The following is a 23,249-nucleotide window of genomic DNA, read 5'->3' on the forward strand; positions in this document are numbered from 1 at the left end:
GGGCGTCCGAGGAGGGAGAGGGTGGGAAGGCAGAGAGAGGTGGGAGGGCGGTGCGGGAAGAAAAGCAGGCTGGGGGAAGAGGGATTGGAATGCAGAAGGAACTTGGGGAAGGAGGAAGTATGGAAGGCGGGAGGGGAAGAAGAGAGGGGAAAATGGGGACGCATTGGAGGCGGGGGCCAGGCCTCGAGAGGGGAGAGGACCGGGGGGACAGCTGGAGGAGAAAAGAGTCGCCTAAACCCAGCGTCCGAAGAGGCTGGGGACTGCGAGGAGAGGGGCTGGGGCCTGCACGAGAGCGCTGCAGCTTTCAGCATCCATCCAGACTCCAAAGACTCATGGCCTTTGCGTGACCTCGAGGGTCGGGAACAGACGCCCGGTCTTTGTGGAAAGCGGGAACCCCAGCAAGAGAACGGTGCTGTTCTGGGCTGAGCCCTACGCCTGGCGCGCGCGGCGAGAGGCTTCCCTGGCCCCTGGGTTGGCCACTGCGGGGGGGGGAGCGATCGACTGTCCCGGGAGGCCGGGGCCGGGAAAGGAAGGTACCACCGCCCGGAGTCGACGCGCAGTCGGCTGCAGAGGCGCCTGCTCGGAGCTGTCTCTGGGGGGCGCCGCCGCCGCCGCTTGCCTCCTCCCGGGGCTGCACGCTCCCAGCCAAGTGGAGGCGACCGAGGTGGGGCGGGTGGGGGGAAGACCGGGAGCCCGCGCAGCGCGGCGCTGCGGAGGGACCGAGCTTCGAGCAGAGCTGGAGGGGCTCTGGCGCTGCGCAGGACCCTGGCTTCCTTGCCGCCGAGCGGCCTCGCGCGCCTACTCCTGCCCGCCGCGCCGGGCCCCGCTCCGCGCGCACCGCCCGGCAACCCCGCGCGCGTCCCGCGGGGGTGCTGCGTGCCCCCTCCCCGGCCACCCCGGCCCACAGCGGCCCCTTCTCCCCCACACCTCCTGCCCACACCACCGGCCTCCCCTCCCACCCTCTCTTCCCCTCCCCTCCCCTCCCCTCCCCTCCGTCCTCTCCCCTCCCCTCCCGGCGAGGGGCGGGAGGGGGCGTGGCAGGGCCGGGATTTGTGTGGCTGGGACCCGGCTCCTCGCACTCCGAGTCCGCCGGAGGAGCCGGGCCCCGGCCGCTGTCCAGCCGCTCCGTGCCGCCCCGCGCGCCCGGTGCCGCCGCCTCTCGGGGAGCCGCTCGCCATGGATGCCTCCAGGGTCCTGCTCTCGGCCGTCTTCCTCGTCAGTTTCCTGTGGGATCTGCCGGGAGTCCAGCAAGCTTCCATCTCTTCCTCCTCGTCATCCGCCGAGCTGGGCTCCGCCAAGGGAATGCGAAGCCGCAAGGAAGGAAAGATGCCGCGGGCGCCGAGAGAGAAGGCCACGGCCCGGGCGCCCCTGGATCGCCAGGAGCCCCAGCCGAGGCCGCAGGGGGAGCCCCAGAGGCGGCCGCCCCAGCAGCCCGAGGTTCGGGAGCCCCTCGGCGGGGGCCCGCGCGTGGTGCCTCACGAGTACATGCTGTCAATCTACAGGACTTACTCCATCGCCGAGAAGCTGGGCATCAATGCCAGCTTTTTCCAGTCTTCCAAGTCGGCCAATACGATCACTAGCTTTGTAGACAGGGGACTAGGTAAGTGGCAAAGAGGACGCCCGACTCCTTTCTCCCTGGAGATCAGCCGCCAGGGCTCAGCTCCGGCGCTGGCAGGACGCTGCATCTGTGAATTTGCCTTCCCGCTCTGCATACCTCCTTTTCTTTTCTTAAATTGCTTTTTCTCAAGCCCAAGAACGTTTCTGAACGCGGCTGCAGATTTTATTCCAGTGTGCAATTCTCCCTGCCTCTCTCTCGTCTGTTTCTTTCTCTATTCCTTCCTTCTTCCTCTCGCCTTTTGCAGAAAGCAGCGTGGGGGCCGCACGTCTGGTGGCTGCTAGAGGAAGCGTGGAAGGTGGGAGGTGGCGGGTAGATGACCCGGGCTGGAGAGGGGTCGCGGAGGGGACTGATGGAACCCGCGGCGAGGAATCCCGGATGGTACCGGGTGCGCGGTCCAAGGCCCGGAGCTGCGCGGTGACGGACCGAGCGGCCCTGGGACCCGAGCGAGCGCTGGGAAGCCCCGAGCTCCCATCGGCTCCGGGAAAAGCCGGCAGAAGGGAGTGCCGCGGTCCGGAGCAGCGAGTCCGCGAGCGGCGGGTGGCAGTACTCCGATCCAGCCGCTCCGCCGGTACACAACGGCTCCCGGCACTGGGTGTGGGCATGGTCAGCCCGCATAGGAGCCCCGAGACGTCGGGGCCGCAACCAAGTCATTTCTGCAGAGGCAGCGGCAACAACTGGCTGGGAGAGCCGGGAGCAGAGGCAAGTGGGCTCAGTTTGGGTGTTTTGTTGGTGCTTAATCCACGTGGGTGCCTGGGTGTGCTCACCTACCTTTCTCAGCCAGGCAACTCGCCTCTCTCTGCGCTTCGACCCAGGGGCCCCGTCTTTGGGCCCCGCTGTGGGCTCGGGTGCATGTGTGGGTGTCTGCGGAAACCCCTGAGCCCCCTCCCTGCCACCCGCGCGGGTCTGCAGCGTGGCAAGTGTCTTGGAGAGAACCGCGCGCTCCCCTGGTCCCAGAAATTGGGGAGGGATCCGCCGGCGCCGGGCACTCAGCTCCTAAAGAGACGATAACGTGGAAGGAGATGGGATGAAGGCGGAAAAAGCAAAGGGGAGGTAGGGGGCGAGGAGAAAGGAAGGAGGCATCGGTCCACTCCGCCACCCGCCCAGACGTAGCTCCTCGGCTTTGATATACCTTCCCCGCCTCCCACTTCCAGGTCAGTGAAAGTGGGGTCGCCCAGGAACTGGCCAGCGCCGGGGTTCGGACCGAGAGGACCACCCGGCTGACCTGGGGACTTGGCACGCCCTTGAAATTTACAGAGCAGGCCCCGAGCCCCCCAGCTCTTTCCAGGCTTCAGGCCCCAAGCCCCCTTCCTTGCCGCCGCCTTCCTGACCCGCATGGGTCCAGCCCACGAGGCGTTCCCGTCTGCAGCCGGAGGTCAGCGAGGTTCACGAGCTGCCGAAAGGTCTGGGCGGCAAATTAACGCCAGGTATTTTATGGTGATTTCAGGACTAGTAAAGCCACCTTGGCAAATACAAGTGGCTTCTTCGCAGCGTTGCATCAGGGTCCCCGGCCTCCCTGCTGCCGGCGCAGTTCGCCCTGACCCCACTTCCAACCCTAGCCCTACCTCTGTTGTTTCTCTGCCTCCAGATGCTGTGTATCCTTCATCCTCTCTGATTCTCTAGTCGAAGACTTACCCCAGACTTCCCCAGTCCAGAGACTGAGGAAGAACAGAGAGGATTACTCTAAAGGCCTTTCCCCAGGGGAAGAAGTCCCGGAGGCCCAGGGTGGCCGGCGTTGGGCGCGCCTTTTCTTCTGCGGGAAGTGGCCAGAACCTCTGCCCCTCCCCCAGACAGACGCCCCCTAACTCGCAAGCTGCCCCCCAAGAGTTTGGCACAGGACCAGGGGACGCTGCGGGCTCCTGGGAGGCGTCTACCGAAGCCTGCGGCGTCGGGGCAAGTGTGGGAGGTCTCTGGGGACTCCAGGTCGGGCGCAGATGCGGGCTCGCTTCACCCCGACTTGCGCGGAAGCCTCTCCCCGGGCATCGCGCTGGGCGCCCCTGGGCGCCGGAGGTAGGGAGGGGACTGGCTGCGCGCCCAGCCTGAGGGAGGCGGGGGCTGGGGGACTGGCGGGGGGCTCTGTTCCCGAGCCAAGCTCTTCAGGCTAGCCGGACCGAGATCCAGACGTCCGGCTTCCACTCCCGAACGCGGTCCCCAGCCGGAGGAGACGCGGCCTGACCACCTGGCCCGCCGCGTCCAAGGCGCGGTCTCCCCCGAGCCTTCAGGTTCCCAGAAAACGGGAAGAAAGGCAGTTCGCTGAGCGGGAAGGCTGTGCGGTAGCACGCCGCGCGGGGGCGAAGGAGTGCGAAGCCGCGGGCTGGAGGGGGCGCGCGGAGGAGGGGGCGCGCAGGGGCGGGGGTGCGTTGCGGGCCACAGCCCCAGCTTGATAAAGGGAAAGCCTCACTTTCCCTCTCACTGATTTTGATTTGATGTGTCACCGGCGGTGACCTCGGGCTGGACCTTCCGGGGCTTGCTTAGCATCGGGCCCCTGATTGGAGTGTTTCAACTCAGCGATCTAATTGAGGGTTCATGTCATAACACATCAAACGGTGTCTAGTCTCCCGTGATGGAAGGGACCCGCCAGCCGCGCATCCCGGGCTCCTGGCGAGGACTTCCGCCCCTCTCACGTGGGGACTCTCAAACCGCGCCAAACCCTCGGGCCTCCCCTCCCCCAGCTGGCGATGGCAGGACAAGGAGCAAAGAGAAGCGGCCAACCGAGAGCCGCGCCGGCCGCGCTGACTTGGCGCCTTGCCTCGGGGATGTTTAAATCGCCGTCGAGTGTGGCAGGCTTGGCTTTGAGAAGCAAGGGGTCCCGCAGGGGAAGGAGCAAAGACCACGTAAGGAATCCTGAAGCCCGCTGTTGAGGCCTGGACTACTTAACGTACAGTATTTCTAAAAAAAGTCTTCCTCACCTGGGGACCCCGGAACCCCAAAAGTTACACCCAAAGCTTGCGTTTTAAGAATGGGAGCTTGCGGATGAACTGCCCAGCGCGGATGGGTTCAGAGCGCTTTAGATCTGTGACGACTGCATGTTCTGTATTGCCTCGCTCCCTACCTCCTTCTCTCAACCCGCCAGGAGAAGACTTGATGGCAAACTTTTAAAAATATGTCCACCCATTCAGTTTGCTTTCCCATATAACTGGGATATATTGACATGTTGAGCATTTACTGTATACCGAATGCTTGGCTAACATCTGTTACATGAATTATTTCATTTAATTCTAACAACACCTCCCTCCCCCAGGAAGAAAGTGCTACAATCCCTGCTTTACAGATGTTTTTAAAGAAGGCAGAGAGGTTGTTCAAGGTCACACAGCTAATGAGAGCTGAAGCATATAGCCAGTTCTGCATGCTTACCTCTGGCGCTATATGGATAGAGTAAGGCAAGAGGAGATTTCTAAGGGATGGTGGCAGGAAACAGAAGTAGAAAAAATTGACAGACTTCCTACCTCTGTAATCTCTCAAGACGCAGTTAGGAGTTGGAGTGAAACTTTGAATTCACAGGTCTAAAACTGAGATGCACCTTGCTTCTTCTTTGATATCCCTGTAAAAGGCAAAATCCACCTTATCCCTGACCTTTAATTTTTAAAGGTAATTTTCACATAGCATGTATGTGAGTGAAAGTCGCTCAGTCGTGTCCGACTCTTTGCGATCCCATGGACTATACAGTCCACAGACTTCTCCAGGCCAGAATACTGGAGTGGGTAGCCATTCCCTTCTCCAGGGGATCTTCCAATCCAGGGATCGAACCCAGGTCTCCTACTTTGTGGGCGGATTCTTTACCAACTGAGCCACCAGGGAAGCCCTGACCTTTAAGAATGCCTCCAAATTGAACTTTCAAGATGATTTTGGATCCACAGAGATGGGAAAATGTGTGCATGTGTGTGTTGGCGCAGTCATGGGATCAGGATAGACCAGGTTGGATATACAGACATTGCAGTTAGCACATGATAACATTAAAAGACCACAAGTACAGGAGGCTTGGATCCCCAACCCCGGGGCCTGGGAAAGGCAGACGGTGAGAACTGTGAGTTCAGTGTGGCCGTAAGATAGAGGGTGAGGGAGAGCAAGATGAAACTCATACTTTTTTACCTAGTGAGAAGCACCACGTTAATTCCAACAAGGGACCCCCCCCCCCAAAAAAAAAAAACAGCCTCTTAAGGATGAAGAAAATAAAATGAATCTAACAACACTGCTATGAGTTAGGTTTCCAGATAATTTTGAAATAAGAATACGCTTTAAGTTTTTTGGTTTTTTTTTTTTTTTTGGTTGTTGTTACAATAGCACTCTCAGAAAGGAGGCAGTAGGGAACAGATGAAAACCAACCAACCAAACAAACCAAAAAAAAAAACAAAAAAACAAAAAACCGAGATCTGAACATCCTTGAAGAACTTGACACCCTGGAAATGAACCTAGGGAGAGTTTGCCTGGGATCGCTGGCTTCTAGGTTTACCTTCTGGGTCGCGATTGCCAGGGGGCAGGGCAGGACAGTCTTGGGGATAGTCTGGCGGCGGGAAGCACTTCTAAGAGCGGCACCGTTCCCTCCTGATTGAAGTGCGTCTGGCGCGGTATGTTTATGCAAAACAGCGAGTTTCTGGGTGGACCTGGGCCGCAGAGTGGTGCAATCAACGCAGCCGGGCTTTTGCCCGAACCCTGTTGTCGTTGGCAAACGGAAAATGAAATATAAGCAGGGAAGTATTTTAATGGGGATGGAGGGAATTCACAACTGTTAATTATTTGGTGACCTTGTATTCGATTTGTTTGAGTCCCTTATAAAAACACTAATGCAGACCAGACGGCCAAGTGAGGAAGCCGGCAGAAGGTTCCAATCTAGGCTTTATTTCCCCGGAAAGAGGGAACAGCCTTGGGAAAGGACTGCTGAGCGTTCAAGTGCGTGCGGGTGAGGACGCGCCCCCGTGAGCCCCGCGCAGGGTTTGCAAAGCCCTCCAGATTCAGAATCCCGCTCAAGTCCAGTGAACGGGCAGGTCCTGGAACTAACCCCGGGGGTAAGGGAAGGAAGCCTGAAACCAGAAGTTTGCTCTGCCCTTCTGGATGGGATGACTAAAACATTTTTCAGGCCATAAACCTAACCCTTGGCCACGGGCTCGTTGTTAAACGGCAGTTACTGTCACTCCCATCCCTAAGGCCTTAAGGGCCGCCTTACAAATGCCGCTTTAGCAAGAGGCTAAGAACGCCTAGTGTCGTCTACAGCGAGAGGGCAAGTATCGCCAGAATTCTGGGCCGGGCTTCCTCAGCAGGAGAGACTAATCAGAAAAGGACAGTGTGCTTTTTCCTGGCGCGGGAGGCTCTGGGGCTCCGGGAGTTTGCGAGTTGCTGGGGGGGAGGAGGAGGGGATCGAAAAACGTGCTCCAACATCCTTGTCGTTTCTGCACATTTAAAAAAAAAAAATTCCCTTAGCCACAACCCACTACAGGCCTTGGGAATCCCTTCCCGCGCAAACTGAGTCAAGACATGAAAGCTCCGCCTTCTGACCAGAGTGACCTCGGAGAACGCAGACCGTTGGACTGATGGGCGCTCTAGTGCACCCCGGTTTTTTCTCCCAGCTGGAGCTCTGGGGTTCTTGCCGCACACCTCGGGGAAACTGGTGACATCTTCCTGGGGGCGGCGTGGTCGGAGAGGGAGAAGGCAACTGAGCAGACAGGTGGGGGAAAGATGTAGTAGGGCAGAAAGAAAACTTTTGTTTCCTGCCAGGACTTCTGCTTGTATCCAACGACCCAGAGCAAATCAACAATAATCCCTGGGAGCCTCTTAAGTGCAGAGGAGGGCTCTAGTTCTAGAACTCTGCGGGTATGGAATACCCCTGGGTAAGCGATGCTCTCTGGACGTGGGAAGGGGTCCGAGTGGAGGCCGCGAGGGGTGGCGAGCAGGAATGTGGATTCACAGCGCGATTTCCTTGCTCGCTACCTACCACCTCCCTCAACCCCATTCCCATCACTCCCACTCCCACCCCCGCGCCCTTAAAGCCTGGCTGTTTATTTTTAAGCTCAGTGCCGGTTAAATGGTGTCTCTTCTTTGGTGGTGGTGGTGGTTTAGTAGCTAAGTCGTGTCCGACTCTTGCGACCCTATGGACCAGAAAGCCTGCCAGACTCCTCTGTCCATTGGACTCTCCAAGCAAGAGTCCTGGAGTGGGCTGCCCTTCCCTTCTCCAGTCTCTTGTTTACAGGGATCAAATAGGTCCTCGTCGGCAAAATGCGTTCCAGAGAGGCTGCTACCTGCCTTCCAGGACAGTCCATTAGCGCTGCTGGGGGCCCACGGTTGGGTCCGCTGTGTTTGAGCTGCTGCAGGCTCTGGGAGCCGGCGGGCTGAGCGGACCGGCGTTCGCAGGGAGCCGCGCCGCTGCGCCGCCCGTGGCCCGGGAGCCTGGGGGCCGGGGAGGGTTTAGGGAACCGGTAGTGGGCGTGCGTGCAGGGGAGGAGAAGGCGGGCCTCCGGCCCCGGCGGGCGCGGGTCTGACGGCTGGAGCGGAGCGGAAAGCAGGAGCAGTGGCAGCGCGGAGGGTTAACTTTGGGGTCGATCGGGAATGGTTTACCCTTCCCCCTTCCCCTCCTAAATAACCTCGGACCCGAAGAGAATCCATGCGCCTGTTTTGTAAATCTGGCTTCCGGGCAACTTGGTCCAGTCGCGATCCCACTTCTCAGCCGACCGCCGCTCCCACGCCCAGTGGAGCGGTGGAGCGGTGGGGCGGGGGGGCGGGAATTGAAGGATGCTAGACTATGGGCCATAACTGCCACCAGGAATCTTGTTTATGCTAGCGCGTTATTTCGGGATTCAGCCCGAGGTGAACGCAGTGGAGCTGAGTTGCCACGATGCCGGCCTCAGGAGGAGTGTCCGGCTCAGCACTTGAAGAAACTGAGGTTTCTCCTGCGCAGGAAACCCCCCACCCCGTCCCCGCCCCCGCCCCGGCCTTGACCTTCCAATATCCCGCCCATAACCGTAGGCCAGTTTGAGACCGTCCTCCCACCTGCAACTTCAGGACTGGTCGTGGAGGGGAAACAACGTAAAATGGGAAGCTTTTCTTCTAGTTTGAATCTCCAAGCTCTCAAGTCCAAAGGCCACGATCATGTTCCAGCCCAAAAGGCAGTTTCAGGGCTGCGATGTTACTCCCTGGGCTCCCAGGTGACCCTATACAGGTCGACATAGCAGGTGGGGAGACCTTGGGCAAATCAACCAGGTGTGGATCCTGCTCCGAGGGTCCAGGAGACAGCAGTGGCTTGCAGACGATGCTGCGGCTGAAGACGCTGGGCACAGGCTGCTTAGCGGCAGAGGAAAGGTACGCAAGGTCCAACGTGTGGCGTGCTTCCGAGCTTCCGTTTGGATTTCAACTGCGGTGCTGTCAAATTAAGATCTGAGCCACTGTGGTCAAGAGCCGAGGATAGGATGTCAGTGAAGAGAGACGCCTGGTGAAGTGTCCTTCACATCTGGGCTTTGCATCTCTGGCTCATGGGCCCCTGCGGCCAGGAGAGTTTGCACCACATGCGTGGAAACTGCTTTATAAATGAATCTGTTTCATCCTGAGAGACAAAAGGAGTCTCTTCGAAGTACCTCTGGACTCCTACTAGGGGTGCCCAGCGCCCAGAGCTCAGGTAAAGGGCTAGGCTGTCTCCTTCCAGAAACTTGCTGAAAGCTCCCTGGGAGAGCGAAGTTTTTCCCAGCCGGGTGGAAACCGGGGTTCCCCTTCACTCCCCACCCAACCTCACTGGTTTGCCACAGGCTGAGTGAAAACCTGCTGTGGGAACATTGAGGTTTCTCTTCCGGATGGAGGCTGGCCACCAGACTCATTCTTTGTGGTTCCTAAGGCCCCCCTGGCTAGAACCAGGGAGACGGGGCAGGGATGTGCTGAGGCTTTGGGAAGAGGGTGGAAAAGTCCTCTGTGGAGGATTTCCCGGGGCCTTTCTGATCTGTAAAAGGTGGAAAGAAGCTGAGAAATTCAGGGCAAGCTATTGGGGAAAGCACTGGGGAAGCCAACAGTCCGAGAGTGAAGGCTCTTTGGGTGAATGTGTGGTGAGGAAGCGCTGGCCCAGGGGAACTTCTGAGGGACTGTGATGCCACGGCCTCCTTGCACTGAAGCCCAAGGCGTCATTCATGGCTATGACCCCTTCTCCTCCAAGCTGCCTGATGAAGCTAGGGAACACCTCTCCTGTACCCTAGATTGGCTCTGTGGACAGTCTGTGCCCCACAAAGATACCAACAAGAGAGTGGGAGGTGAGGGGCAAGGAGACCCGTCTCTAGGGCTCTCAGGGGTGTGGTAGATTTGCATGCTGCCTACCTGCTTCCTGCAGAGGAGGGCCCCATTCTCGATTAGGTTCTGGCTGGAGGCTGGTTGTTCACTTGGCATTGTGGGAGGGACCCAGGGCAGTGGATAAAGCCTAGGGACTGAGATGGAGCAAGGTGATGGGGGTAAAGCTGAAACCCTTATGGGCCTGGCCCTTCCCTGGAAGCCCTTGTTTCTCTCTTGACCCCTCTGCCCTACACCTCCCCTCCACTCACTTCTGAAAATCTTGTGGAGAGAACTGGACTGCATCTCAAAGAAGGCCAAGAGGAGGACAGGTGCATCTTCTCCCCAGGACCCCTTACCTGGCCGTAGGTAGTTATAGTAATATTGGCTACATTCGTTGGGTGCTTCTGTCTGTAATGCACAGCCGACTCTGGTTGCCTCCACTCTGACCTTTACAATGACTCTGCGGAGTTGGGGGTCATTTTCCTGCTTTACAGATGAGGCATATGATGCTGGGAGAGCTTTTGTGCTTCAGTCCATCCATGACCATCCAACCAGCAAGTTACAGGTCAGGATCACAATCATGTCTCAGACTCTAGATTCCTATGCTCATTCCATGTCGTCAGTAGTAACTAATATGTACACATATCCTCGAATGTCTTTCTTACTCTATCTCATTTGCCAGCCTTCCCCCAGTGACTGTGAGCTGGCATGATGTTCTCCCTTTGCAGATGAGAAAGTTGTTTCCATCTAAGTTCTATTTTATAAGTCCCATTGTTGGCATCCCTTTGGTTCTGCTGATTAGGAAGTGATTGACACTTGGAGATCAGGGGTGGAGGTCCTCCCCACAGTCATGGGCAGCACAAAAGAGCTGGAACATTCTCAGGGTCTCTACCAGACACACAGGTCAGCGGCTGGGAAGTCCAGAGTGGTGGCACCAATACTGCAGCCAGACTGCCACATCTACCTCTGTCTTGGACAAGTGACACTTGAGCCCTGTGTTTTAGTTTTCTGAATCATGACATAATAATGATATTTTTTCTTTCTTCTGTTTTGAAGAAAATGACTTAGGTCATTTTGAAGCTTAAATGACTTACTATAAGTCTAGAACTTAGATCATGCCCAGCATATAGTGGGCTTCCCAGGTGGCGCTAGTAGTAAAGAACCTGTCTGCCAATGCAGGAGACATGAAACATGTGTTCGATCCCTGGGTCAGGAAGATAGATCCCTTGGAGAAGGGAATAGCAACCTACTCCAGTATTAAGGGACCTGGTGGGCTACTGGTAGGGTCTCAAAGAGTCAGACACGACTGAGGTGACTTAGTACGCACATAGTGAGTGTTTGCACCAGAGTTTACTTGTTAGGATTATGCTGGAGGTGAGCAAAAGCATCCCAGACAGGGTGAATTGTGCGGGTGGCCTCATGAATCAGTGGGACTGCTCAGCAAGGTCAGCAGTTTGCAAAGCTCAGATCTTGGTGGAGGCAGGGCTCAGGACAAGAGTGTGTGTGGGGGGGGGGGGGGGCGGGGGGTAATGACCAGGAGATCACTGTCCTAGGAGAGGGTACTATTTGGAGCAGAAATTACTCAGAGACCTTCATACCGCAGCGCAGAGAGGACCGAAGGCTCCTTTTTACTCGCCCAGTACACCTGGCTCTATTTCCAAATTGTGGACTTGGGCAACCTCAGGGCCGAGTGCCCTGGGAAGAAGAGGCTCCAAGCCACCTCTGAGTTCCCCGCTTGAAGGTCTTCTGATTTCCAGTAAAGGGGGGAGGGGGGTGGGGGGGTGAGAGGGGGAGGAATTCCTGGCGGTGCCCAGCGCCCTTTGTGTTGGCGGCTTTGTGATGGTTGTGTGTCTCTTGGCCTCCCTCTTCGCCCGGCCGCCCAATCAGAACCCTGGAAGAGGGGCGTGGCCTCCGGACCCGGAGCTTCGGTCGGAATCAGGACTTTCAGATCGTGTCCCCCTTCCGAGTTGCAAGACCCTGGGCGAGGGATGACTCCTCGCGGAGCCTGCTCTCTCACCTATAAAAGAGTGAGTGCGGAACAGTTAGAACGGGCCTCGAACGCTGTCGCTGAGGATTCACTCACGGGACCGAGGCCACCAAACCCTGAGCACGTGCCCGGCACAGAGGCGCTCCCGGGAGCATTCAGGGATGCTTTTGAAGTGGGGGGTGGGGGGGAGGGAAAGGCTGAGCAGCTAAGACCCCCGGAGTCCCCTTTGTGAAGACAGGCGATTATCCTCCCTGCTCCGCCCCCACGTAGAGGACTAGGGGTGGGAGACCTCGATGTCATCGCGGCTTTCTGGGCCGCAGCCCATCGCCGGAGGACAAGCGGCAAGACGAGCGGTGGGCGGCCGGTGGAGGCCCAGCAGTGGCCGCTTAGGTCACGGCAGATTCAGAGGACGCGAGCGGGACACGCGCTATTAGGCAGCGTCCTGGAGCCCAGGGTCTGGGCGCGAAGGGCCTTGGGGGTCCAGCTGGAGATGCGGGGCGCCCTCGGGGCCCCGCAGAGTGACGCATGATGCAACCTAGACTCTCAAGAGGGACCTCAAGTTGAGGACAAACGGCAAGACGTCCTGGGGAAATGCAGTGCGGGCCGGGCCCTTTCAGCCCCAAACCAAAGGATGTTTGGGGTTTTCAGACGCGTTCTGCAGGATGGCTCGCAGGAGCGGTCCGCATCTGGATTAGTGCGGGTGGGCGGAGGAGGCTGACTTACGCCGCTCTCCTGGGTATCCTGACTTAAGGCGCCCTCGGGTATCCTTTTACTTTAAGCTCTGAGATTTGCTTCTTGGGCGTCCCTGGTGGCTCAGATGGTAAAGAATCTTTCTGCAATGCAGGAGACCCGAGTTCTATCCCTGGGTCAAGAAGATCCCCTGGAGAAGGGAAGGGCGACCCACTCCGGTATTCTTGCCTGGAGAATCCCATGGACAGAAGAGCCTGGCCAGGCTACAGTCCAAGGGGTCGCAAAGAGTCGGACACGACTGAGCGACTAACACTCCAATGATGGGAGAGGAGGCTTGTGGGAGGGAGTGTGAAGGGCTGGTTTTCTACCCACAGATGGCAGGACAGCGCGAGCCAGGCCTTGTGATGCCAGCATTGGCAGGCAAAGTGTCTGCAGGGTCACAGTGGATGGTGTGTGCACTCTCCAAGCTGGAAGCCTCCTCTGGGGCTATTTCTGTGATGCATGCCTCCAGAGCAGGTCCAGACAGGTGGAGAATGTGGTCTGCAGGGGAGCTTCACAGACCAGCCACGGATGGTGGATTAGAGGTTCTGGACACATGTGGCTGTAAGAGTTAAAAAAAAAAAAAAGTGGGGGTGTCTGTGGCAGGGGCAGGAGGGGCAGGGAGCAATAGGAACTTGGTTCTGGTGCTGCTGCCTTAGCTCCTGCCCTGGCCCTGTGTTTTATCCCATTGGGGCCCTCCCCACCTGGTGGGGCATCTGAAGAGCCCAGGGGGTGGGCTTGGCTAGATGTGTGGTTCCTACAGTGGGGACCCAACCAGCATCACAGGGGAACTGAGGAAAATGCAAATTTGGGTCCCACCTCAAACCTCTGGGGCCCAAGAGAGTATGCATTTCTAACAGGTTTCTGGGGAAAGCTGATGATGCCTTTTTAGGGACCACTGCAGGGTCAGTGGCTTGGAGAGCTATTCACACTGCTCTGCTCTGGTGCCTGAGCCACCGCATTCTCGCTCACGTGGCCCTGAGCCCACTTGCAGGCCCTGGTCAGCTGCTTCTCTCGGTCTGTCCCCCTAGGGGTGTGTCAACTGCCCAACGTGTGCATCTGTAGCTGGGGAAGCATGAATCTGTGGCAAGTGTGTCCATGCAGGTGAGGCCCCTCAAACTGTGGGATGCAGCTGGTGTAGGAAGAAAAGAGAGCAGGATACAGGTGGAAGCCCCCATTTGTATTCTTTCTCCTAGCTCTGGAATGGGTGGGGAAGCAGACTGATCTTGCTAGAAAAATCACATGAATCCCAAGGCTGCAGAACCAGTGGAAACCTCTGGTTTCCTCTGTTTTGACCCCTCTTGAGGACTAGAAAAACATGACTCAGCTGTGTAGACTAAGCATTTATTAGTTCACACTTTTACTTTTTAAAATTTAAATTAAAATTTTTTTTATAATATTGTGTTGATTTCTGCCATATAACAATGCAGGTAGGGAGGGGAATTAAGTATAATTATGGCTGATTTGCATTGTTGTATGGCAGTCCATGCTTTTAAAAAAAGGAATGAAAGCAAAAGCAGGCTGATTTCTCTGTATTGCATCAGAGAAAACTAAATAAATCATCTTTTACACCTGCCTCTTCTTCCCCTATACCTCTCCAACCAGTGACAAATTGTCTCAAAAGTTATGTAAGCAGAGATGGAAATGATTTCCTAAAGGATCCCAGGTTTGATTCCTACTAAGCTCTGAAAATACAGTTTGGACTGTATGCTTCATCACTTATACCCTGGTCACTCCCAGTTGCCTTGGCTCCAGGACCTGGATTCTAATGGATAGGCAATGGGGGCCATGGGTTGCTGCTGCTGCTGCTAAGTTGCTTAGGTCGTGTCCGACTCTGTGCTACCCCAAAGACGTCAGCCCACCAGGCTCCTCAGTCCCTGGGATTCTCCAGGCAAGAATACTGGAGTGGGATGCTATTTCCTTCTCCAATGCATGCATGTATGCATGCTAAGTCATTTCAGTCATGTCCGCGGACTCTGTGCGACCCTATGGACAGCAGCCCACCAGGCTCCTCCATCAACAGGATTCTCTAGGCAAGAATACTGGAGTGGGTTGCCATTTCTTTCTCCAGGGAGCCATGGGGCTTACTGGCTAAATGCTCCAACTCTGGTGCAGTAGCAGCAGGTTTGGGTCTGAATACCACTACTTACTAGTTGTCAGACTTGGGTAATTAGTTTTTCCAAGCCTTGGTTTTCCCATCTGTAAAATGGGAACAATATGAGTACTTACTTTGCAGGACTGATCTGTGCTCGTGGATAAAGTAAGGATGAAAAATATGTCAGCCCTCAAGACATCGAGCTGGTGCAGCAAGAACCTTAGGTTTGTCCCTCTTATCACCTCCTTAGTTTGGGGAGAGAGAAATTTGTGAGACAGGAAGGGGAAGCCTCAGGCAATAATAGGTCCAGAGATCTGGGTGGTGGTTGAATGTTGTCAGACACAGGTTTCTTTAAAGGAGAATAAAGTGTGCTGAATTCCCACTGGTTTTAATGTGACCCTGGTCGGTTTGAAGGTCTCGGTTTCCATAAATCAAGTGCCTCCAGCGACTTTTCCCTTTTCACCTCTCTAACCCTTCCCACAGCTCCATCTCAGGTCCAGACTTGCACGGCTGAGTGAGGTGGCCGGCCGCCCAGCGGTCAGCCTGGAGTGGGGACTGGGTGTGGCAGAGGCTCCAGATCCAGTGCCCTGGGGCCACATCTGGATAGGCATCGAGGGCCGGACCCCAGGACCCGGTGACACTTTTACTATTGAAGTCTACCCCAACTTTACTAGCTTCTGGGGCAAGCTGGGGGCTTTGGGGATTTTTGTATTTGCTGGGTTGTAAATATTTTATGAGAAGGCAGCCCAGGAAAATCTGGTTAGCTTTCCGCCTTGCACACTGATGTGGGATTGGCTTCATGCACAGATGTGTCAAAAAAGAAGTCCAGTTTTGCCTGGGTCCCCAGGAATTCACCTTGAATTTTAAAAGCCTGTTATTGTCCCTCCTCCAGGTGCCCCCATTTTTTTCTCTCAGTGGTAACCAAAAATTTTATCTTCAGGATTAGTTGCAAAGCAAGACGATTTCAGATTGGGTAGGTGGAGGAGGGGAGAATGTCACTCTGTGTGTGCATGCCTTGCTTAGGTTCTTCTCCTTGCTGATGTATTTATTTCTCATTGGCTGCAGGATCTTCTCAATGGATAGATGCCTGGTGTTAGGGTTGATTCATCTGCACCCTTGCAGACTTTGGAAACCCTTCTTGCTCTTTTGTTTGTTAAGTGACTGATGAATTTAAAAAAGAAAGAAATTGCCTTGCAGCTCTGCATCCTGTGAACTTCGTACTCGGCCTGAAGGTTTCAGCAAGCCTGTCTGCTGGGCAGCACCTTCCACCGTTCCCCGGACCCCTGGGTTTCAACTTGGGCTGTCCCTTCAAATCAACTTGGAGCTTTTTTTTTTTTTTTAAAGCAAAGTTAAGAAACCCCAACAAAACTCTAATACTCAGGCCCTGTCCTCAGATATTGATCCAGTTGGCTGACGCACGCCCTGGTGCTGCCATTTTAAAACTCCCTAGATAGTTATAAAGGGCAGCCAAGAAGTTCCCCACTTACTGACTGGCGTGTACCCTAGGTCAGACAGGCCTGTAGACAATGCGGTGAGCAAGACTGGCCCGCACAGGGGGCTAGCTCCTATGGGCTGCTGGAGGTGGGGCATGGCTCTTGCTGGGAAAGGCAGACCTTTGAGACAGATACAAACGAGGTCCTTGTAGATCGTGCTAAGCGCCGGGAAAGTAATACACCAGGGTCCCCTGGTAGTGACCGAGGGAGTCTGCTTTAGATCAGGGTGGTCGAAGATGGCCCTTTCGGAAGAGGTGACCTTTGAACTGAGACGGGAATGATGAGAACAAGCCAGCGGAGCGGAGGTGTGGAGGTATCGCGGCCAAAGGGCGCATTAGTGGTTACGCAGGCTCCTGGGGGTGCGTGGAGGGGGGAAACCTGGGAGGCCGCTGCGGTTGCCTTCTCCACCGACTTCCGCGCAGGGTGTCCCGCGCTGATGGGGACGAGGGGGCCGCCCTGGTGCGCCTTCCTTTCTGCCGCGCTCCGCCGGGGCGGGGAGCCGGGGTGGTCAGCCCCCCGGGCGGGCGCCCCGGGACCCCTACCGACCTGCCCCGGCTCCATCCCAGGGGCGGCCGCAGAGCTCCGGGCTGATCTCCCTCTTAAGTGAAACTGACTGTAATTATTATTATTATTATTTTTATCTCGCAGACGATCTCTCGCACACTCCTCTCCGGAGACAGAAGTATTTGTTTGATGTGTCCACGCTCTCAGACAAAGAAGAGCTGGTGGGCGCGGAGCTGCGGCTGTTTCGCCAGGCGCCCGCTTCGCCCTGGGGGCCGCCGGCCGGGCCGCTCCGCTTGCAGCTCTTCGCCTGCCAGTCGCCCCTGCTGCTGGAAGCGCGGAGCCTGGACCCGCAGGGGGCGCCCCGGCCCGGCTGGGAAGTCTTCGACGTGTGGCGGGGCCTGCGCCCCCAGCCCTGGAAGCAGCTGTGCTTGGAGCTTCGGGCCGCGTGGGGCGGCGAGCCGGGCGCCGGGGAGGCCGAGGCGCGCGCGCCGGGGCCCCAGCAGCCGCCGCCCCCGGACCTGCGGAGTCTGGGCTTCGGCCGGAGGGTGCGGACCCCCCAGGAGCGCGCCTTGCTCGTCGTGTTCTCCAGGTCCCAGCGCAAGACCCTGTTCGCCGAGATGCGCGAGCAGCTGGGCTCGGCGACCGAGGTGGTCGGCCCCGGCGCGGGCGCCGAGGGGTCGGGGCCGCCGCCGCCGCCGCCGCCGCCGTCGGGCACCCCGGACGCCGGGATCTGGCCGCCCTCGCCGGGCCGCCGGCGGCGGCGCACGGCCTTCGCCAGCCGCCACGGCAAGCGGCACGGCAAGAAATCGAGGCTGCGCTGCAGCAAGAAGCCCCTGCACGTGAACTTCAAGGAGCTGGGCTGGGACGACTGGATTATCGCGCCCCTGGAGTACGAGGCCTACCACTGCGAGGGCGTGTGCGACTTCCCGCTGCGCTCGCACCTGGAGCCCACCAACCACGCCATCATCCAGACGCTGATGAACTCCATGGACCCCGGCTCCACCCCGCCCAGCTGCTGCGTGCCCACCAAATTGACTCCCATCAGCATCTTGTACATCGACGCGGGCAATAACGTGGTCTACAAGCAGTACGAGGACATGGTGGTGGAATCGTGCGGCTGCAGGTAGCGGCGCCTTCCTGCCGCCTCGGCCCGGGATGGCCCGGGGGGAGGTCCGACCGCGGAGAGGCGGAGGGGAGCTGGCCTCCGACGAGGCGGAGAGCGGGGCCGCAGCCTGGACTTTTTTCGGCTGGTGGGAGACCAGGGAGTTCTGCCTTCCCAGAACCTTCCACCTGCCTGCCCAGAGGGAGAGACGGAATTTCACACCTTGCCCGGGGGGCCATCCTGGAAAAACCAGCCAAGGAGGATTTCTTCAGTTTTTTTTTTTTTTTTTTTTTTTTGGTCGTTTTTAGTGTGGGTTTGGGTTTCCTCGTGTGTCTCCACAGATTTCCATGGGAGGTGGGGGAAGGGGGGACGCGTACCTATTTCTCAACTGCTCCAAGGATTGGGTGGGAGGGGGTGGTTAATAGTTTAAGAGGGGAACCTGTGGAAGGAAGACTCACCTTCGACCACATCTCGGTCGGATTGTTTTCTACTTGTGTAAAGGAGGTGAGTCTTTCTGGCCCTGTTCAGTGACCCCGACCCCGCGCCCCTGCAGAAAGTGTTAAGGTAGAGGTATTACAAAGTCAGAAGGGGTCCTCCCTTGGAAGAGCTTTGCAAGACAAGAGGCGGATGCAAGCGGGCCTTTGCCGCTTGCTTGTATACCCAGCTCTGCCCCGGCCTCTTCGGGTATAGAGAAGTGGCAACCTGCATCTCACTCCAGGGGGCTCAGGTCACCGCCTTCACTGGCTTTTTCTGGGGGAAAGGGGAGCTGGTATGGATGGAATGACAAGAATGAGTCCAAATGGAACCCCCTGAAGGATAATGAGACACCACAAGACCAGCCTCTGACGGGCTGACACCGAGGTGCCTTGGCCCAGGCTGGAGGTAACCTATGGAAAAGCCCTTCCCCATGTCTGTTTCTCACTGATTTCTTTAGGCAGAATTTGCCAAAATTCAGACATGCCCTTTGAAGGGGAAGGAGATTTCAAATTAAAAAAAAAAAAAAAAAAAAAGGCAGAACTGGGGAACTTAGAACTAAAGTAAGAGATGCAGAGGATGGGAAAGTGACCCAAGAGGAGAAAGGGTGAAGTTTGGAGGGGAGGTGGTTGCCCTCTCCCTCCCCTAGGATGGGGATGGAGGGGCAGGCCCAGGAGCTGGGAGGAGAGGGATGAAAGGAGGCACACGGCCTTGTCTTCGAAGTTTCTTTGGAATCTCTCTTCCCTCCCCTCTCTCTGACATTCCTGAAAGATTACCAGCCAGCAATAGCCCAGGGCTCCCCCAAAAGAATTGTTTCAGATTGTAATTACCAGTTAGGCAATGTTTTTAAAACTTAGTAATGAGAAACTGTGAAAAGAGCAAAGTGTTACATTGAGCTTGGGGTGGGAGATGGGGAACGGGGTGGTGAGGAAGAAGGCAAGGGTGGAATTCATCTTCCGGAAACAAGAGAGAGCCCGGTGCAAGTTAAATACCCATCCTCAGGTTGCCAAAAGCAGGAACTTTCCCCAGCCTGCACCAGTGTTATTTTCAAACATTGCCCATAAGTAGGCCCTTTGAAGAGTTAGCTTCCTTCTTGTCTTTGACCATGAAATGGTTTAAACAAGGGAACTTGTACCAACCATTACAAGACCTTTTTTGTTCTGCCTAAGTGGTATTGCTCTCTCTGGATCTAAACCTGTTGCTTGTTTGGTTCAGAGAACTACAAACTATCCAAGAAAGGGTGAGACTGATAATAAATGCTAATATAAAATGCTAAGTAAAAAAGAAAAAAAAGACTTGGCCAGGAGAAATAATTTAAAATGCACATTTGCTTTGGATGCACTGTTGTTCTGTTAAGGCTGTATATATTTGTTTATTTAAGGTAACTGAAAGTGCAAAGAGGAAATGGACAGCATGCAATTCATCTTAATGTACAAACGTTATATGCACTCAAATGTTATAATTTCTAATATTTTTAAAGTTTATATTCGAGTTGTACAAAGTTAAGCATTCATCAGATATTTCATTCTTTCATAATGTTATCATTTTCTTAAATATTATTACAAAATTTTAAGTCTGTCTAATGGAGAGTTTTTTTAAAACTGTCTACCTCACTATAATACAAGTATTTACGACACAAAAGTTACCAGAGGTCAATTAATATTCAAAACCTTTTTTTACAGTACACTTTTCCTGGATGATACTCAATCTAATACTGTATTATTAAACTCATTTTTTCCCTTAATAAATCTGCCTGGTTTATATGGATCTATTTATAAAAATCATGTTCTCAAGGAATTATTGTCAGTGATATTTTGGTCCAGTATGGGACTGAATGTCTGAAAAGGTGTTGATGATTTTGAAATCCATCTTTCAGAGCATTGCAGTTTCTCCTCACAACTCTTCCATAACTCTCTTTTCATGAAATTTTCATTCACTAGATTAAAGCCAAATCCTTGTCAACTGTTAGAACAGCGTTTATGAGCCTGTAACTCATTCCAACATCTCAAAAGTCCAGATAGGAACTGGATTATTTCTTAGTTTCTTTAATGTTGAAAAAAATTGTAAGTTAGCTAGGCCAGCCAAGATGTCCATAATTACCACTTACATTATGGCATAGGGGGAGCAGAAGATATGAAATGCTCCTTGCTATAAGTTAGGGAGCCCGTGTATAAGTGTAACTCTGCATGTTCATGTTGTGTTAGGCATGATACTGTCCATGGATTATCTCATTTAAACCCCTCAGAAACTCCATGAAGTAGGTGTTATTATAACTCCCATTTTGCAGATGAGCAAACTGAGGTGTGGCAAAGTTTAAGTAACCTGGCTGTGGTAGTTAGGATTTAAACTTAGTTCTTTCAGATTCTAGAACCTGAAGAATTAACCGCTATACACTTTTACCGTGAGACGTCTATCTGCTCTCTAATTGGTCCTGAAATGGGGGAATTTGCTGTTAGCCACTATCGTTAGGAATGGCCAATTGGAGGAGTTGCTGCTCCAGGGGCCACCAGCATTGTTTGAAGTTTTGGAATACGTGAATTATGACTGCTGGAATCAGGAACCTGAAAAATGGGTACGGATTGCAAAATCCTGGGAGTTCTCAGCTTAGGGCTTGCTCTGCAAATGCATGGTTTAGGTCATTGCTGGGCTTCTGTAGCGTCTCTGCAATTTTCTGGAACTGCCTTGGGTGTGGTTTTTGTGAATTTTGGTTATCAAAATACTGATTAATTTACAGATAGGTTATGTTTCAATAGACTGGTTTTAAGAGGACTGTTAAGAATTGAGAAACATTTTCCTTTGGAAGCAATGTTGTTTGAGTTGCCAGGTCATCTTGCAAAAGCTTTATTTACCCTGATGGAAATTCTGCCCCCGCCCCCCCCCCCCCCCCCCCCCGCCACCCCATGGAAGTTTTTAACAAAGCAATTTTGACCAGTGGGTTTTGGGCACAGACAATCACCTGAGAAAGCAAAAGAGAAGCTCCTTCTCTTTCCTGCGTGGAGTTTCTTTTTGAAATAGCTGAAAATTCTTTGCATTTTTCCACCACTTTTTCTGTACCCCTCACCCAGGTCCCTCAACCTCCCAACTGCCCCAGGACTTCCAGCCCTGCCCCCTACGACGCTTCCAATACAGAGATTTCCTTTCTCTGCATAGATATTTTCATCCCCAAAGTAATTTTCCTCTCTTTCCTCTATCAGAAGATTTATTTCTTAACTCACATGTTAGAAGAAACAATCTGATTGAATTACATGAAGATGTTAATATCTCCAAGCTTCCTAAGCTTGGAGACATTTGCAGTTTAAGAAAAAAAATCTTGCTTAGCTCAAATCTCTTGTGAGTGATGTGAAGTCAATATAGGAGGACTCAACACAATTTTGAGCTAGGCACTAAGGACAAAAGGATGAATGAAGACACTTAGCAATGTAAAATTTTTTGGTGTCCATTGGGGGACATTTTGTGCAATAAAGAGACTATTTACAGCTAACATTTAAAAATTAATATCCAATGTATTAAAGCAAGCAGTTAATAACTTAGTTCTTCTAAAGCTCGTTAAGTTTAATGAATGTAGGCCCCATGAAGCTTTTTTTTTGTGGCCTTGTTTTATTTCTATATGCTTAGTATATAGAATAGTGCTCAACATATGGCATGCACTCAATAAATATGTTGAATGAATATTTACAAATCCAATTTTACTTTTAAATCTAGTAGTTTTAACAAGCATTTTCAAGGGAGCCTTTGATTTCTGTCTTTTCAACTCAAGTTGAGTGGACCAACCTCCCTTAATCAACCAATTCTGGTTACAAACCTAGTTAATAAACTTCTTTTAAATATCGTACATTGCTTTTGTCAATTTAATATATTCATTTCCCCCTCAAACCCTTCACATTTCCCTAAAAGGAAAAAAAAAAAAATCTTCCCACGTACTTAAACCACTCTGATGATTCTTAAGTTCTACTAAGTATTTCAGTACCGCTTTCACCATTTGATTTAACACTGGGTGGGAATCTAAAGTTAATTGCCCAGTTGACCATTTAAACTGGCAACAGAAGGCTGATACCTTAATAAGCCACATTTTCTTCAAACGTGCAAACATTTAAAATATCAAATACATATAGGTTGTCTCAATGATTAAAAAACATTATTTTAGAACTTTATATAAAGTATTAATAATTTAGATTCCAATCAATCTTTGTACTCTATTCCAAAGTTTCTTTGGGTTAAAAACACTAACCTACTACTGACAAAGTATAGTTTCACAAGCAAGTGAGGAGACCATATCAACAGACTGTGTGGTTTTTAATCTACCAGAGGTTCAGTCGAGGAAGGAGATGGATTCTTCTGAGAGGCCAGCATGCCAACTCCTTCTTAATATTCACCACACCAACAGGAACTCCAAAGCCACGTCTTTTATGAGTTGGTCTCTCTGGGTTCAAGAGAGGCTGTTAACCCATCTTTCCTTCTGATTTGAGTAAACTGAATTCCATGCTCCCCATTAAGATTGAAGCTTTTTTTCATTAATGAGCTGGATTTCATATTTATTTAATAACCTTAGGACATTTCCTTGTTTTCACCTTTGGCTTTAAAATTACTGCCACTCTATTGAATTCTTCTGCCCTTCCGTAATTTTTCCACCACCTCTTCCAACTTTATCATCAAACTCTGGTAGTCAGATTTCTGTAATCTTTTTCTGCATCTGTCCTGTCTGGAAAATCTATAACTCTCTCAGTTATGAAAATGACATTAATGGAAACTGCACATGCTCGTTCCTTGCCTGGTTCTATGGTTCACCATACAAAATTGTAGGAATGAGAACACAGTCCCTGCGCTTGAGGAGTTCACAGGAATATTATAATTGTTATGTTTACTATTATCTCCTTGGTTAATCATTACAAGAACTCTAATTATGATTGCTCTGCTTTACAGATGAGAAAACTGAGGCTTAGAGAGGTTCAAGCAATTGCTGGGACGAAGCTAAGATTTAATCTGATAGACTCCAGAGCATATTTGCGTCTGCTCAG

General features: G+C 53.4%; 1 protein-coding gene across 1 annotated transcript; it reads left to right on the plus strand.

The window, feature by feature from the left end:
- Positions 1-1,071: 1,071 nt before the first annotated feature.
- Positions 1,072-18,788, plus strand: GDF6 (growth differentiation factor 6). Its single transcript, XM_043880509.1, has 2 exons — positions 1,072-1,600; positions 16,803-18,788. Exons 1-2 carry the CDS (start codon positions 1,177-1,179, stop codon positions 17,783-17,785), a joined length of 1,407 nt encoding a protein of 468 aa, XP_043736444.1. The 5' UTR covers positions 1,072-1,176; the 3' UTR covers positions 17,786-18,788.
- The last annotated feature ends 4,461 nt before the right edge of the window (positions 18,789-23,249 follow it).

This window comes from Cervus elaphus, chromosome 21, assembly GCF_910594005.1.
Source record: "Cervus elaphus chromosome 21, mCerEla1.1, whole genome shotgun sequence".
NCBI lineage: Eukaryota > Metazoa > Chordata > Mammalia > Artiodactyla > Cervidae > Cervus > Cervus elaphus.

What these genes read in the sequence shown, in the direction of transcription:
- GDF6 (XM_043880509.1), top strand. Translation starts at nt 1,177, where the DNA reads ATGGATGCCTCCAGGGTCCTGCTCTCGGCCGTCTTCCTCGTCAGTTTC. An exon ending in CTTTGTAGACAGGGGACTAG is followed by an intron (nt 1,601 to 16,802) that starts GTAAGTGGCAAA and finishes TTTATCTCGCAG; the next exon opens with ACGATCTCTCGCACACTCCT.